An 18,197-nucleotide genomic window follows, 5' to 3' on the forward strand; every position below is an offset into this window, starting at 1 on the left:
CTGCTCCTTTCTAACTCATTTTGTGATTCTGTGAATTCACTGATATGGAATTATAAATGATTGAGGAGTGATTAAAAAGTTTTTTTTTAAAGCCTGAGGTGAAGATTTGGGGGAAGAGGTATTCAGTAGGATTGCTATTTTGGGGTGGGGGTAGGGGAAAGATGGGGAGAAAATTTGTAACTCAAAATCTTGTGGAAATGAATGTTGAAAACTTAAAATAAATAAATTAATAATAAAAACCCGAGGTGGTGAGAGATGATGATTGTTTTCAAGTTAGTTTCTGTGATAACTTTTTGTTGGGCTGCATATATAGAACACAAAGAGAAGTTGTTTTATAGAAAAGGAAAGATAAGCATTGAAGGATGGGTAAAATTTGCTTCTCAACAATACCAATAATGAACCTTCAGGCACTCTAGGGCCATGTCGGGACCTAGGAAGTCTTTATTGTCTGGTATTTAGTATTTCTATTATATTATTATATATAAAAATATATTATGTATAATATATGTTAAATATATTATATAATATTCTATTATATACTGTATTCCATTAGTATTCCTAAGTCAGAGTCTGCTCTGCAGGATCCTCATAAAAATGAGGGGAACTCCATAACATGGCTCACTCATACCTTTTCCCTTCCTTAGAGACTCTTAGAACATTGGCCAGTGGGAAAGAGAATCTAGTATGGTTCAAACTTAAAATATTTCTAAAGTGCCTCAGGCAGTTCACAGGACAAATGCCAGTCTTCTGCTTTATAATACACTGTGTGGGGCCAGTTTTATAGAGTATACATGTCTCTACAAAGTCTGAATTATTTTTGGTTTTGCCCTTTTCTAGATGAGGGAAAGGTGGAGTTTCAGGATGTAGTCAACAAATTGATTTCAAGCAAAGATGCATTAAAAAGCCAACGTGAGTATTAATGAGCCTTCCCATTTTTGTGTAGGTGCACACACTGTGACTTTAAATAGGAACTTAACCTTATATATCTTTTCCACAATTCCCCTTTCTCCTCACCTTCAACTTTTTTAAACATGGGAGTGTTGTCTTACATGGAAATCTAGGAATGTCAGATTCCTTGCCAATTAAAAAAAATATTTTGCTGGTGAATATATTGGTCAAGCAAAATTTTTTTGTATAGCTCCTGTGTATAGAATGATTTGGTTGATGGACAAATTGTTGTCCCTGTCCCTGTGGGTCATTGCTCAAGAAAATAAGGGTTAGAGGGGTGGCTAGGTGGCGCAGTGAATAGAGCACCAGCCCTGGAGTCAGGAGGACCTGAGTTCAAGTCCGACCTCAGACACTTGACACACTAGCCGTGTGACTTTGGGCAAGTCACTTAACCCCCATTGCTCTCCAAAAAGAAGAAAACAAGGGTTAGATTCAGAAAAGTTAACTTTTAAGGAGTTAAATAACTGTACAAGATAATATTACCAAAAATCTCCCAAGGCAATGTAAGTGCATAGAATGCTAATTATAATAATTAATGCATAGAAAGCTAATTGCTCAGTGAGTGGTATAAGCAATAAGGATTATTCATAGAGGTCTTGAAAAGAAGAGGAGAAAAGAGGATGGAAGGGAAGGGAAAGCGCAAAAGATTTTGGGAGTCCAAATTTCAAAGAATTCAGAAAAAAACAGGAGTCTTTGGCCTAAAGTTCTTCAGGGGGAAGTTAGCTCAGGGAAACATGGTAAATTTTCAAGAACGAAATTCTGAACAGAGACAAAGAAAGGACATGTGAGTATTCACCATCAGTAGTCATCAGGAGCTGAGCTGGCTATCACCATCAATGAACCAAGCAGTAACCTGTGATGGTGCCAGCCAGACCAGTCAATTCGATGGTCACTGACAGTGAGTACCTCATTGTCTATCAAGTCACATGCTCATATTTATGAAAACAAAAATTATTTCCGTTCACACATCTATAATTTTATTTATCCTGACTTTTTAGGACTCCCCATCTTTACAAAATAAAATGGAGATTTCTGTGGAATAGAGTGACTTAGGAAAGGCTTAATAGAGGAAGGAGTTTTAACTAGACCTTGAAGAATGGACAAAATTTGCTGTCCAGTCATTAGTTTTGGCCAGATATGCAGAACAAAAAGAAAGAGAAATGGCTTTATAGAGGGGGAGGTGATGAGCCAGGCTTTGAAGGATGAGTAAAATTTGCTGCCAAGTTCATGAACCTTCATGGATTATTGAGACAATTTAGGAACTCAGATTAAGATCAGGGAAAATAATGAGAAGTTTTTCCTGTCTGGGACATCATATACAGTCTTAAGCCAAGGCCCATTCTGGAGGAACCCCATGGGAATGGGGTCTATTTTATAACTTGCTTTACTTGTACTTTTTACCATTCTTTACAGGTATTTAGCTACACTGGACAGTAGAGAAAGGATTTGGTGTGGTTCATACTTGAAATACTTATAAAGCATTTCAAAATCCTTGGGAGGTCTTGAAAAAAGCATAGGTTTTAACCAACCTCACTAAAACTTGGTAGCTGACCAAGCATGGATAAGCTGTGAACCAAAGCTTATTCTACTATTCAATCCTGTTCTAACTTGGAAACAGGGAAATCTGTAGATCTTCCATTTCTTAAGGTTCATAATCTAATCAAGGGGGAAGGGGAAAAAGTATCCCAACCATCCCAAAACCCACCCAACCACACTTGGCCACAAGGCTCTTTGTGGATAATCATAGATTATCATGAACCTCTTTGCCACATTAACCTTGTGACTAGCTGGCATTATTTGTTAACCAACCAGTCTCAAGAGAAAAAGAAATTCATGGAATGAATCATGAAGATTTCATGATTCATGATTAAAAATCATAGGTCTATCCCTTTATTTAAGGGCATGAATTATGAAAAAAAATGAGGTCGTGTATTACTCCAATGGTATCTTATCAGAAGGAATGAGTATTTTTATTTGATATGATACATTCAGGTGCTAACATTTTAGTCTTCTGTAATTCCAAGTAGAATCTTGGGAAACCTTTTAGTTCTCAAACCACTTTGATATAGCCTCAGACCCAAGGATTATGGATTTCGAAAATGAATACATTTTCCATCTCAGGATTTTTTTCTTTAGATTTCTTTATTTGGAGACTCAGTAACTGAATATGTTTACACTTGGATTTTTACTTACCTGTAGAAATAGAAAATGCACATACAGTTCTTTCCAAAGTCACTGATGGCAAAGTTGCACTTGAAGATTTGTCACCTACCATGGAATCCTTGGGGATTGAGTTAACTGATGAAGCTCTCAAAGAAACGCTAAAAATGGTTGAACCTGATGGTAAGTGCCTCATTTGTCTACCAAGTTCATATGTACAAAAACCCATTCCTTTCACTTTCTCAACCTGTTTCTTAATCTGTGAAATGGAGATGATAATATTATCTACCTCCTGGGCTGGTTGTGAGGGTCAAATGAGATGAGATACGTAAAGTGTTTTGCAAATCTTTAAGTTCTATATAAATGCTAGCTATTATTGTTCTAGCAATTATGGGCAAAGCTATGGTTTCCCTTATCTCCACTATTCAGGACAAGAAGTCCTACAAGGTAAGAGAGTAGTTATGGGGGTTGGACTTCTGGAAGCAAAGCATATGAGAGAGAGGAGGAGAAGGAATATTAAGATAAAGGAGGGGATGGCCCTTCCATCAATTTCCCAGAAGTAACTATTCTGATGGTACTATGTCAGGTAACCAGGCATTTGTGTCTTATCTCAGTTTGCCTATTTCTGGGTTCCATCAGCATATGGAGTTTTCTATCTTAATTCTTGAGTCTTCCTCCCTGGTGTTTACTCTTTACCATGCTTGTTTTTTTATGTCTATGGTCCTTTTGTGTTGGTGTGCCAGTAGGGAATCTGTGCTGATTTTTTGTTGTAAAGTGATTGCCACAGAAAGCCTCTTGCTGCCCTAAATTTGTTGTCAGCCAGATTATTTTAAATCATTTGTCAGTTTTAGGTTGTTGAATACCTTAGAAATTCATCTAGTACTCCAGGGAAGGTTTTGATGATCTAGTACCCCACCAGGAATTTGAACTCTCTATAAAGGATGGCTAGATAGCACAGTGGATAGAGCACCAGGCTTGGAATCAGGAAGATTTATCTTCCTGTTAAAATTTGGCCTTACATAGCTGTGTGACCCTGGGCAAGTCATTTGACCCTGTTTGCTTCAGGTTCGTCATCTTTAAAATGATATGAAGAAGGAAATAGCAAATTACTTCCATGTCTCTGCCAAGAAAACCCCAAATAGTGCCAGAGAGAGTCAAACATGACTTAACAACAATAAAGAGACTCCTCCCATAATATAAGTTCCTTGGTGGCAAGGATTATGATTGAGTTGGTCCAAAAGTTCCAGAAGAACCTGTGAATGGTATGTAGGGTTTACTTCCCTATTCCTTTGCACTTTTTCTTTTTTTCTCCTTACACACATGTATCTAAGTATCTTAAGAGTCACATAGACATCAGACATCAGGGTACCACGCTCCTAGAAGCTTATAGAACTGTGTTCTTTTGTTCTTCAGGGGTTTGTGGAACAGTGGAGACAAGGAGGAAAGTGTCTGCTGCACTTAGAACTAGTCCTGAGGAGACATTCTCAGGATGCTTTCATAGGTACCATGCAAACTTGACTAGTGAGATCCCATCGTCTGTAGGCCTACCCAGAATCTATGATGGGGAAACTTTTTCCTTAGGCCTCTGAGAATTCAAATTACAAACCTTAGATGCCAAGTCTCATGGCACAAAAACAAACACACAATCCACAGGTTCTTTCTTATGGATTGAATGGCATGTTATGATCACCTTTCATGAAATCCATAGATAGATAGTTTAATTTTTCCTAATCTATCACAATTGGAAAGAAAGCCTCTCTGAAGGACTTTATATATAAATCTATAGAAATCACATGTAATGGGAGTCTCATATATGTCATATGATGCCTCATATGACATCTCCATTTGGAGGACATCAGGGAGAAGATGGCATCTCTCCACATGGAAGATACTCCAGGAGAATTGTGAATGATATGTGATATAAATCCCTCATAGAGACTAATGGTAGACATTCAGTAACTGGTTCTGGTCGGCTAACCATGTGTTGAAGAAGCAGCTTGTTGAATGCCTATAGAAGCATTCAAAACATCCTAGCAACTTCAATTATGGTCCTTCAACCTTGGTGCTCTTCAGGGAATCTGGCAGTTGGTGAAGGAAATGGCACCTATGACTTTGTGAATTCAAAAGATCCAGAAGGGTTCCTCAGGCACCCAACATTCTGGAGTTTGGGTTTCACAACCAGCACAACACTGATAACTTGAGAAGTAAGGAGCAATTTTGAGGAGTGATCGATCTTCAGGAACTTATCCTAGTAGTAACTGAGATGCAGGCCCATCGGGTAGTCATATACATCTGGACATAACATGGCGGCATGATGTAACCCTACAGAACCACGGGCTTGGCTTTGTGAAAGGGGGACGTTTTAAGAAAGAGCTTATAAGTTATACATAGGATACAATATGTAACACCATATTATTTTGGTATTAAGAACACTAATACCACTTTTATAGTGACTATCATGTATATAGTCATGTTTTAGGATAGATGCTGTAACCCATTTATAATATTTTCAAATATACCCAAAAATATTTATTAAACACTTTCTGTATGCAAGGTACCATGCTAGTTGCTAGGGAACGCAAAGACAAACAAAAAGTTTGCTTACATTTTCCTGGGGAGAGTAAACATGTAAATGCATAAATACATTCATGATATTTTGAGAAGTTGAGGAGGAGGTAAAAGATAGTGCTGGCAACAAAGGGCATCAGGAAAGGAGGTGACAAATGAACTGAGCCTTGAAAGCAAGATGGGAGGTTCTTAAAGGCAGAGGGGAGACCATCCAAATTGTTAGAAGAGGAAACCATGTTATATGTAGTTTGCTACTCTGATATCATGATTAACTACCATGAGATTTGGAGAGGAGAAATGAATTGCTTTACTTCCAACTAATGGCTAGATGCTGCCAAATGTAGGAACTATTTGACTAGGCTGTAAGGAACAGCAATGAAATAATTTGTGAGTTTTACACATTACCATTTGTGTACAAATGACCGCCTCTGTAGTGCTTGACAGCAATTCTGTTAAGAAAGGGGAACAAGTCATGGGAGTTAACTTAATTGGTGAAGAATTATGGGGAACTGGAGATAACTTCTCTCTTAACAGTATTTTAGCTGAGGACATTATAAGATATGTCTTTAAATGGGGAATTTTTCTTGCAAAATGAAACCTAGAACAGGGTGTATTGGAAGTTTCCTTTGTAAATTCAACCTGTGACTTTTCTAGGTTGCAGTTTTTATTATTCTAAATATGGAGCAATTCCAGACTGTATGTACCTTTACTGTTATTGTAATACAACTCATTGTTGAGTAGGAGTTCTTAACCAGGGGTTTGTGGAGTTTTTTTTTTAATATTTTGACATTTCAGTATAATTAGTTTCTTTTATAATGCTCTGGATTTTATCTTATGCTTTAAAAAACATTATTCTGGGGGGGGGGGCCCATAAGTTTTAGGCAGCCAGGCAAAAGGAACCTTACAGAATGATTTTTTTTTTAAATCACAAACCAAATGGTGAGAGGGAGTGATTCTCAATGATTTTCCATGACAGTTCTCAATTTGAAATTAGGTTATTAATTACTTCTGTGAGGAAAAACTTGCCATGAAGTTTCCCCATTCTGAAAAATCAAATCTAGAGTGGCTTCAGCATCCACTAGGCCTAAGTTTAGAAGTCACCTGACCTTACAGGAATCTGAGACTTAGAGCAATGTAGACCCTCCCCAGGGCCACCCCAGCACAGGATATGCCAAATAAGGATAAAACTGCTTTCCTGGCCTTGCATTGGAAACCCACATGTTTGTGTGTCCTTTGTCTCCCAGATAGATTCTGGCGCTTAGGTTGTGGGCCGGCCTCCCCATCGAGAGTGAAGGCCAGTGGAGGGGTTGGGTTTCTGCGTTAGGGGGCATATAACCATGGGCTTGCTTCTACATCTTTCTTTCTCCCGGGCAGAAGCCATTTGAGCGTCAGGGGCAGAGGGCCCTTTCTCATGAGAAAGAATAAAGACCTTTTCTGATCTCAGACTCAGACTCCAAAGTCTTTCATCCCACACAATTTCATTTTAGGTTTCTAGGGGATAACTTGATATAAGGGGTGAGTAATCATTTCCCTTCATATTATTTCTTCCACTCGTTGGCAAATGTCTCTGGAAATGAGTGGTTTTGTGGTAAATCAGTGTCCCCTCTGGGCAAGCAAAAAGAGAACACAAAAATATTGAAGGATATTCTTTATTGTCAACAGAGGCCTCAGGTGGGCTGCAAGTCCTCAGTGGGACCTGGGGCAGGAGGGAGTTGAGGTAGCAAAAAAGATGGCTTCCCAACTTTCTCTGTTGTAAAAGAAAGGTCCATCTCTGCTGTGAGTGTTGTATTACCCCAGTCCTTTAATTCTCAGAGGCTTTGGGATGGTGATTGCCTCCAGACCTATTCTTTGGGGGCAGGAAGTCTTTAAACATTGTAATTGGTTGAGAGGTCAAAAGGAAGAGAGAAGAGTCTGATTTACCCATGGCTGACTTTGTGAATGTTTGGGGCTTGTTCTTGTAGAGAGAGAGAGGCCTGTTCTCATAGCCTTGACTCTGAGAAACTTCTGCAGTAGTGGGCATTGGTTCATAAAGGACCTAATAGAAGAATAAAAAACAAAAGTAATTAAGTTTGTTCATTGCCTGAATTTATGACTTGACTCAGCTTCCTTGAGCTATTTGCCACAGCCATTAAACATGCTATAGATGCAGCAAATAGATTAATTTTCATTAGGGGCCTTTTGGTTCAAACTTTATATATTGGGGGAGTTTGTATCTATGAGATGAACTAGCTGGCAGTTAGTGGAAACTAGAATAAGCTCCAAAACCTCTATCTACACAACAGTAAAGGAAGTTCCCCTGAAAATTATTCATTTTTAATTGACTTTGTAGATTTAGCTTTGGAGGGTCTGCTTGTCTGTCCACTAAAAATGTAAATTATGTTTTTTTCTCTTGTTCAGATGATGGGAAAGTACATTTCAAGGACATTATCAAGAAATTCATTAAGCAAAAAAAGTTACAAACAGCCCAAAGTGAGTAATATCATGAGTCTATTTATTTCTGAATTGCTGATAAATTATGATTTTTTTCCTGCCTTTCCAACAGTATACTTTTATCTCATTTTCTTAAAAAGTGGAAATAAAGTCTGAAATGGAATGCCAGGAATGCCAAACTTTTCCTGTATTAAAAAAATTGGTGATAAACTTATAGTTATTTAAACAGTCAGTCAACCAATATTTATTTTATGATTATCATGTATATCAGATATAGTGTGCCATGGTAATAGAGTGCTGGAAGCCCTGTTTTCAAATCCTGCCTCTGACATTTATTAGGTCTATGACCATAAGCAAGTCACCCTCAAAAAATCTCTAAGACTTATCTACTAAATCATATAGATTGGTTGTGATATGGTTGGTATTCCATTTAGTTCTGATGTATCCCCATATTCACATACTATGTGGATGCTGCTTTGAGAGATGCTATGGTGTATCAGAAAAGCTAGTAAGAGAGTGAGTTTCAGTATAAATACAGCAAGTTTTGTTAATTTGAGAGAGTTAAATAAATGGATAATATAACAATATAAAAGTTATTACAAGGGTAGAAGGCAGGCCAAATCTTATTCTAGACTAACCTACTAAGAGCTACATGAATTTCAGGGCATCTTTCCCCATTTAATTCTGTAACCCTCCTACCCCACATGAGTGTTCTTAGTCATTCTTGGGCTTGGGGAGAGGATCAAATTATCATAGTTTGGTTCAGACTTACTCTGCTCCTAAGGCATCATAAGGAAGCCTTATTTAACCAAGGTCCTTAAAACTTCAGTATTTGAACCTGAATTGATCTATTGAATGTAGCTGTGAACCAAAACTTCCTCTATATTCAACTCTGATCCTAATCTGGTTCCCTCAGGAGAGAAAACCTAAATATGTTTTAAAATTCGAGTGTTAGACTGGGATAAAAGCTCAAAAAGTAGTGTCTAACGGCCAAAAGTCAGGTAGACATAAACCACTTGCATTATATCAGCCAGTGGTTACACAGCATTCCCTGTACAGTAATCTAGCGTTGATTACTAATCAACCACACTCCAGAAAAAGAAGGTTTTATGACTCATCCACATTTTAAGTAGGGGATATTTATCCTTTTATATTTTGGCATGAATTAATCCCCCTCCTTCCCTCCTGTGTAGTCATTTCATAAAAACATCAACTATGTGATATTTCATCCCAAAGAAGTAAACTGTTGGTAGTTTGTTAGCAGTCCCTCATGTTGGGAACGTTTTTTCCCCTCTGGACTTCTATTTCTTGATAACTTCTTTTGTCCTTTAAGACTCAGCTTAACAGCCGTGTGCCATAGTTGATAAGGCACTGACATTGGCGTTAATCAATCAATCAGTAAGCATTTATTAAGTGCTTACTGTGTGCCATCCGCTGTGCTAGGATTTCCAAAAAGAGGTGAAACAGTCTGAGCTTGAGGATTGAGGCAACATGCAAACAAATATATGCAATGCAAGCTAATGTCGAATAATTAACAGAGGGAAGGTGATGGAATTAAGAGGGGTTAGGGAAGGCTTCCTGTAGAAGGTGGAAGGAAGCCAGGGAGGTCAGTAGTTGGAGGGGAGTAGGAAGAGGGTCCTAGGCATGGGAGAGAGCCAGAGAAAATTCCTGGAGCCAAGAGATGGAGTATCTTGATTGTACAACAGCCAGGAGGCCAATATTTTATTGGATCAAAGAGTACATGTTGGGGGAGTAAGGTGTAAAAAGGCTGGAAAGGTAGGATGGGTCTAGGTCTTAAAGGGCTTTGAATACCAAACAGAACATTTATTTGCTTCTGGAGGCAATAGAGAACCATTGGAGTTTATTGTGTTGGGGTGGGTAGATGACATGATCAAACCTGCATTTTAGGAAGATGACTAGTGGCTGAATGGAGGAAGATTGGAGGGGGAGAGACTTGAGGCAGACAGACCCATCAGCAGACTATTACAATAGTCCTGATATGAGGCAAAGAGAGCCTGGAGTGGTGGCAGTGACAGAGGAGAAAAGAGGAGTATATTCTAGGGATATTGCAAAGATTAAGTCAACCTCCTTGGCAATAAATTGGATATGGGGTGGGAGAGGATGAAAGAGGGTGAAGAATCCTGTATGACTCATAGATTGTGAACCTGAGGGACTGTAAGGATCATATTGTCCTCTACAGTAATGAGGAAGGTAGAAGGAGGGAGCAGGTTTGGGGGAAAGATGATAAATCCTGTTTTAGACATGATGAATTTAAGATGTCTACTGGATATCGAGTTTGAAATGTCTGAAAGGCAGTTGGAGATGAGAGATTGGAGATCAGCAGAGAGTTTGGGACAGAATAGGTAGATCTGAGAATCATCAGCATAGAGATGGTAATTCAATCCACAGGAGCTGATGAGATTACCAAGTGAAGTAGCATAGAAAGAGAAAAGGGACCAGGACAGAATCCTGGGGGACACCTACAATGAGAGGGTGTGATCTGGAACAAAGGATACAAAAGGAGGAGTGATCAGAGAGGTAAGAGGAAAACCAGGAGAGAATAATGTCCTGAAAACCTAGAGAGTATCAAGGAGGAGAGAGTGATCAATAGTGTCAAAGGCTACAGAGAGGTCAAGGAGAATTAGGATTGAGAAAAGGCCATTGGGTTTGTCAACAAAGAGATCATTTAGTAACTTTGTAGAGAGGGTTTTGGTGTAATGATAAGGTTGGAAGCTAAGACCTGAGATCAGATTTGTCTTTAGACACCTATTAGCTGTGCTACCCTGGGAAAACCACTTAATTTTTCATATCCTCAGTTTCCTCATCTCTGAAATGGGGATAGTAATAGCACCTAGGGCTGTTGTGAGGATAAAATGAAATAATATTTGCAAAGCACTTAGCACAATACCTGCTACATGGTAGGAATTTAATAATGTTTTCTTCCTTCCCTCACCTCTTCATGTCCTTCAAGAGATCTTTCTAGATTCTTCCAGATGTTAAACCCCATCCCAAACACAAATGTATTTATTATATTATTTATTTAATTTATGTGTGAACATTTTTTTATCCCATTAATAGAATATAATATCTTTGAGGACTAACTTGTTTCCCCAGTCCATAGCACTTAATAAATGGCTGTTTAGATAGTCATTGTGACAAGCTAACTCAAGACATAGAAACAGAAGACATAATTCCATATTCCATACTTCCATTAACTACCTATATAATCTTGCCCATAGTGCTTCACCATTCTAATCTCCCTTATCTCCAAAAGAGAGTTTTGATTAGATGATGGTCACTTCCATCCAATGGTCAGATTTTCAGGAGTGACAGAGATTTTTAGTTATCAGGCTACTTGGGTGTACCCAGATATCCAAGAATTTCTGTATTAAAAAATGAATAAAATTTTCTTCAAATCAAGTTTTTACATATTTCTTTAGATTGACACACTTAATTATTTTAATCCTTGATTTTTATACACATATAGAAATACAAAAAGCAAAGAATATTATCTCTGCTGTATCCAGTGGGATGGTCCATGCTGATGATTTATCACCTACTCTGGAAAACTTTGGAATCAAACTATCTGATGACATGCTTAAGGAGACCCTGGAATCTGTTGGAACTGATGGTAAGCACAGCTTTGTCTCGGATTATTTACATAGCATCTATGAGAATATACGTTGTTTCCAGGGGCAAAGGTAAAATTCCAGTCACTTGCTATAAAAGATAAAAATTGGGGATGGAATGAGGTGGTCTAGGGAGTCAACTTTTCTTTTAGAAGTATCTTTCCCCCTTTTGGGAAAGGAAAGTTGTTTGAATTGTGGTGCCAGTAGAGGCATGATGATGAAAAATTCAATAAGTCTTTTACAAACGGCTCCCTAAATTCTGATGTATGAGCTTAAGCTTATACAAGTTATGTTTACTGCTTTGTGTATAGAAGTCCATCAGTATTATGCAAGGTTCTCTGTAACGTTAACTTGTTTGGCACAAGGTAACATCAGTTTTCCCCTTATGGCCAATCCACCATATAATTATAATTACTTTATAAATACTTTAATAAGTACTTTATTTACTTTATACTTAATAAATTTCAGTGAATCCCTATTACCTCCAAGATCATGTATAGTCTTCTGGACTTTAAAGCACTTCAGAGTTTGGCCCTTTCCTGCCTTTCCAGGCTTTTTATATTTTACTCCCCCTCATGCATTCTACAACTGGTTCATTTGTTCATTCTACACAACACTATGTCTCCCAACACAATGTCTTTGAATTAGCTGTCCCCCAAACCTGGAATGTTCTCTTTCTTTACCTCCACTTTCTACCTTCCCTGGCTTCCTTCAAAACTAAGTTCAAATCCCACTTTTTGCAAGAATCCTTTCCAGGTCCTCTTACTGCTATTTCCCTCCCCCTTGAGATTATCTTCCATCCACTCTGTATATATCTTGTATGTACCCAGTTGTTTACATGTTGTTCCATCCCACCACATTCCAGGGTGGCACCATAGTGCACAGAATGTCCAGCCTGGAGTCAGGCTTTCTGAGTTCAAATCTGGCCTCAGATACTTACTAGCTGTGTGACCCTGGGCAAGTCACTTAACCCTTTTGGCCTCACTTTCCTCATCCGTAAAATGAATTGGGGACAGCTAGGTGGCTCAGTGAATAGAGCACTGGCCCTGGAGACAGAAGGACCTGAGTTCAAATCTGGAATCAAACACTTAACACTTACTAGCTGTGTGACCTTAGGCAAGTCACTTAACCCCAATTGCCCTGTCTTTCCCCCTCCAAAAAGAACACAAAAAAATGAACTGGAGAAGAAAATGGCAAACCTTTGCCATATATTTACTAAGGAAACCCTAAATGGGGGTCATAAAGAGTTAGATATGCCTGAACAACAACAACAGCAACAACACCCCCCATTAGAATGCAGCCTCCTTAAGGGCAGAGACAGTGTTTTTGGCTTTCTTTATACTACTCAGTACTTTGCAGTGTCAGGCATATAGTAAGTGCTTAATAGATGTTTTTTGATTGACTGGCACCTCCATTTCAAGGGAAACTGGAAGTAGGGAAGTTCTTTCTGACACAGAAGATCAAGTTCCCTGTTAGATGAGCCACAGTTTAGTTAGCTTTAGTTTATGGACTAACCACCCAAGAAATTTGAAGAAACATGGGGCTCTCAATAGATGGTCTTACTCCTCTAGCTAGTGGACCATAATCAAATGACCATCACCAGTTTTTCTGATGTAGGAAATCAATTCACTGTTTTATAGCTGCTCCTTAGGAGCCAAAGCTGAAACTTAATTGTTAGCCCACAGATGTGCTTGCTTCTACAAAGGGGCCAAGAGCCCGTCCTGGTCCTGGCCCCCAGGGTATATCAGCCCAAAGTTAAACGTGCAGATCCCTGAGTGTGAATCCAGTTCCATTCAAAAATATGTGCAACACCTGTCCTCTCCTCTGTTGGCTCCCCAAATCATGGAGGACTTATTCAGAACCACAACCTCACCTAGTGCTAGGCACTAACCCAAGCAAAACCAGTTGCTACCCTTAAGGACTTTCATACTACTAGGGAGAAATAGTCACTGGATGGGCATGGCTTCAGGCAAACCAAAAACCTGGCAAAGGCCTTAATTTAAAAAGCCAATATCACTCACCATAGGCCATCACCAGTTGTCTTGCCACTGGACTTAAATGACTCTGGAGGAGATAGTGAGGGTGATAGCTTTGTGCAGCTCTGCCTCACTGCAATCCAATTCACACACAAGTCAAGACATCATGCTCATAATGTGATTGGTCCTCTTTGAGAACAAAGGATCAACAACAATGTCAACTGTGGTGACTTCATTGAAGCTATCCTTGAACTGCCAAGGCTTACATTCCACTTATATAGAATTTAAAAACCCAGCCTCAGTCAAGAAAAAAGGTGGAATTGATAGGGGGGAAGGCAATAAGTTATACAGGAACTCTGATCCTTATCAATGACCAGAATCCCTGAGATTCAGTCTGTAAAGAATTCAGTAGGCCCAAGCAGACTTGGAGTCAGGATTGTAAAAGTTTATTGTTACACTTTACAGCAGGCAAGGGTCCTTAGGGGACCTGCAAGTTTATTGTTATGCTGTGCAGTAGGCAAGAGTTCTTACAGAACCTGCAAACTTAAAGAAGTCATAGGCATAGTTTTTAAGGAGTCAAGACAATAAATCAGATGTCAATTATGCTAACTAGGTGAGTAAGGGTGGGATTAGGGAGGAGTTAAGGAGTGGTCAGTGCTTAAAGGAACATGCACTTTTAATGTCAACTGCACAGGCGTATTGCCCATAATTCACTGGGAAATAGCCCAAGGTGGGGCTACCTGGAGGTGTGGTTTTAGGCTTGAAACTTCACTAAGTCAGCTAGCATGCAGGGCTGACTGAAAAGTGCCTAGTCTGACACCCATTAGTGTCATGTTTGACAAGATAGATGTTGGGAACCAAGGCTAATGGAGACTCAGTATGTGTATAATTGGCTAAGGAGTTAACCTATAGATAGGGCATTGAAGGACTCATAGAGGCAGCTGGCCACTTTACTAAGGGGAGATAACATTTGCCTAAGCTAAAATGTTTAAAGATGGTTTAGTGAAAGATTCATAGGTGTAGCTTGTTATTGTTCCAAGCAGAAGTAAACCATTCATGAGTTGTTGCTGGGCAGTGTGCTGGCAGGGGGAAGGGGCAGAGTTAATGCTCTGAGGCTGGGGAGGGGGAAGTGTGATTTTACAGACTGGTTTTACAAATTGATTTTGCAAACTGATGTTACAAGCTAATATTACAGACTGATATTACAAACATAGATCCCAAGCACCCTATCAGAATCAGTCCAAAACCAGCAGAATTTTTTTAAGAAGCAGAACCTGTTATATACAGTGATTTACTAACAAAACTAAAACACAAAAGAAAGAGAATATTTGAGAAATAAAAAATACCCAAACCAAGAGAAAACCAAATCAAGATCTTAAATAACCCAATGTCAGAAAAGGAAAAAGAACTAGCTATAAAGGAACTACCACAGGGGGGATAAACCTACCTCCTTGTTCTAAGGAGTTACCAGGAAAATTCTATCAAACTTTTAATGCATAATGAGTACCTGTGCAATACAAATTATTGTCAAAATTTGAGAAAACACACTAACAGATTAATTTTAAAAGACAAATAGTAGTATTTTTACCTAAGCTAAAGGATATAACACAGGAAGAGAACTATAAACCAATATCATTAATGAATATTAATTTTGAAATTTTAAATAAAATCCTATTCAAATAGACTGCAATGATTCATCCAGGAAATCATTCATCATGAACAGCATGTATCCCTTATGCCAGGGATACAAGGATGGTTCATCATTAGGATAATAATCAAAATAATTATTTTAAAAAGAAAAAGTCCAAAACCACACAATTATCTCAATAGTATGCCAATAGATATGAAAAAGCCTTTGACAAAGTACAACACTCATTTATACATTAAAAAAAAAATCTCCAAAGCATAAGCAAAGAGTGGTCTTTTTTAATATCACAAGGAGTATATATCTAAAACCAAAAGCAAACATCATATACAACAAGGATACACAACGACTTTTACCAGTAAAAATACAGAAGTAAAAGCAAGGCTTCTCACACTTTCCACTACTGTTCTGGAAATGCTAGAAAGAGCAATAAGACAAGACAAAGAGAAGCATAAAAAATCAAAGAGGAGGTAAAACTATCCCTATTTGCAGATGATATGATCATTGGAAAACTATGGGGACTCAGCAAAGATACTTAGTTGAGCCAATGAATAGTTTCAACAAAGTTGTAGGCTACAAAATAAACTCTCAAAAATCAATAGCAGTGCTATATAACAAAATTCCTGAAGTAATAATAGAAAAGAAGTCTCATTTAAAAAAACCACAAGATACATAAAGTATCTGAGGATCAATCTACCAAAGCACAAAAAAGTCTTATATGGATTCAATTATAAAGTGTTCCTTAAAGAAATAAAGAACAATTTAAATGGTTAGAGAAGTATTTAGTGTTTATGACATGCTAACATAATAAAAATGGCAATACAACCAATATTAATTTACAGTTTTAATAACTGTACCAAATAAGTTGCCAAAGGGATACTTTATAGAACTTGAAAAAAAATTATTCAGAAAATGAAAATACTCAAATGTCAAGGTAAGTAATGAAAAGAAACATAAGGGGGGAATAGGACTTCCAAAGGTCAAATTATTTTGTAAAGCAACAGGCATCAAAAAAACATCTGTATTGTTAAAAATAATCAAGATGGGGGTCAGCGAGGTGGCACAGTGAATAGAGTACCGGCCCTGGAGTCAGGAGGACCAGAGTTCAAATCTGGCCTCAGACACTTACTTAACACTTAGTAGCTTTGTGACCTCGGGAAAGTCACTTAACCCCAATTTCCCTGCCTTCCTCCCTCCAAAAAGACAAAAACAAAAACAAAAAAATTAAGATGCAGATCAATGAAATAGGCAAAACAAGGTAGAATTAGAAGCAATGGAATTTAACTTAATGTTAGATAAGCTGGAAAAACATAAATTTCTTAGGAAAGAACTGTCTAGTTGATAGAAATTGAAAAACTAGAAAACATGTATGTTTTATGTAAGTATGACAGAAATTGGGCTTAGACCAACACCTTACAATACTGATGTCAAACTTAAATAGAAGTGGGGACCACTAGACCATATATAACATATTAACATAATCTGCGTTTTACTGTTCTTTTTCTTATTTTGTTAAATATTTTCCATTTACATTTCAGTCTCTTTTGGGCCTCAGTCAGGAATGTTGTGGACCACATGTTTATGCCATATTCTACAGTAGTACATTCTAAATGATATGTGACTTTAGTAATAAAGGTCATACTATTAAAAATTAGAAGAGCCACATATTATATACTTTTTATAGATGTGAGTAGAAAATATATTCTTAACCAACTTCTCTTCTCAAAATTCTATACCAAACAAGGAAAAGAGGCAATTATAAAAGATAGAATAAGTAACTTTGACTACTTAAACTTAAAAGGTTCTGCACAGACAAAATGTACCTACAAGAAGAAGGGAAATAAACGGGGGGGAAATCCTTTGGTTAATTTTCTCTGATAAGGGTTTTATATCCAAAAAATATAAACAAAGACATCCCTCAGCAGATACATGGTCAAATAATACGAACAAACTATTAATAGCCATGTGAAAGAATGCTTCAAATTACTAATAATAAGAGAAATGCAAATCAAAACCATCCTGAGTTTTGCCTGACACACTACAAGTGATGATAATGATAATAAAAGATAGGGATAATCATTGTGAAAGGATTTGTGACTAAACAACTACATTAGTGCATGTCAATGGTACTGTGCATTTTGGAAAACTATTTTGGCATTGTGCAAATAAAATGACCAACATATCCATTCCATTTGACCCATAGATTCCATTACTAGGATTATGCTCCAAGGAGAACAAAGTTTTCCTCTACACAATATTTATAACAGCACTTTTTGTGATAATAAAGAATTGGAAACAAAATAGATGTCCATAAATTTGGCTTTGTGATATAGTCCATGTGTATGAATATAATGGAACATTACTATGCTCTATGAAATGATGGATATGATGAACTGAGAGAAGCATGGAAAGTTACACATGTTCTCATGCAGAGTGAAGTAAGGAGAACCAAGAAAACAATATACACAATGATTACAACAATGTAAGCAGAAAGAACTATCATAAAAAATCAAAAGGATGATGCCAGATTTTAAATAAAATTTAGATTAAATAAATGAAAAATAAATAAAATTTTCAAATAAAAATAAAACATTATTTAAAAATATAAAATCTAGGAGTGGCTAGGTGGCGCAGTTAGTAAATCGCTGGCCCCGGAGTCAGGAAGACCGGAGTTCGGTTCCAACCTCAAACACTTAGCACCCACACCCCCACACCCCCCCCCAAAAAACAAAAAAACTATCTGTGTAACCTTGGGCAAGTTAGTTAACCCCAATTGCCCTCCAAAAACAGGCAATATATATATATATATATATATATATATATATATATATATATATATAT

The 18,197-nt window shown here is 37.6% G+C and overlaps 2 protein-coding genes across 2 annotated transcripts in view; both read left to right on the forward strand.

The window, feature by feature from the left end:
- Nucleotides 1-18,197, forward strand: part of LOC138152763 (EF-hand calcium-binding domain-containing protein 13-like) — a 98,045-nt gene that overhangs the window by 54,157 nt on the left and 25,691 nt on the right. Inside the window, exons 23-26 of the mRNA XM_069076850.1 lie at nucleotides 838-909; nucleotides 3,148-3,291; nucleotides 8,074-8,145; nucleotides 11,594-11,737. Of these exons, the coding sequence (XP_068932951.1) occupies nucleotides 838-909; nucleotides 3,148-3,291; nucleotides 8,074-8,145; nucleotides 11,594-11,737 (432 nt within the window). The remainder of the gene's footprint in view (nucleotides 1-837; nucleotides 910-3,147; nucleotides 3,292-8,073; nucleotides 8,146-11,593; nucleotides 11,738-18,197) is intronic.
- Nucleotides 1-18,197, forward strand: part of METTL2A (methyltransferase 2A, tRNA N3-cytidine) — a 393,599-nt gene that overhangs the window by 27,295 nt on the left and 348,107 nt on the right. The gene's annotated exons all lie outside the window — the stretch shown is intronic.

The sequence above is a fragment of the Petaurus breviceps genome, unplaced genomic scaffold, assembly GCF_028583685.1.
Source record: "Petaurus breviceps papuanus isolate PSGF00001 unplaced genomic scaffold, PetGlider_PUasm1.0 90925, whole genome shotgun sequence".
Lineage (NCBI taxonomy): Eukaryota > Metazoa > Chordata > Mammalia > Diprotodontia > Petauridae > Petaurus > Petaurus breviceps.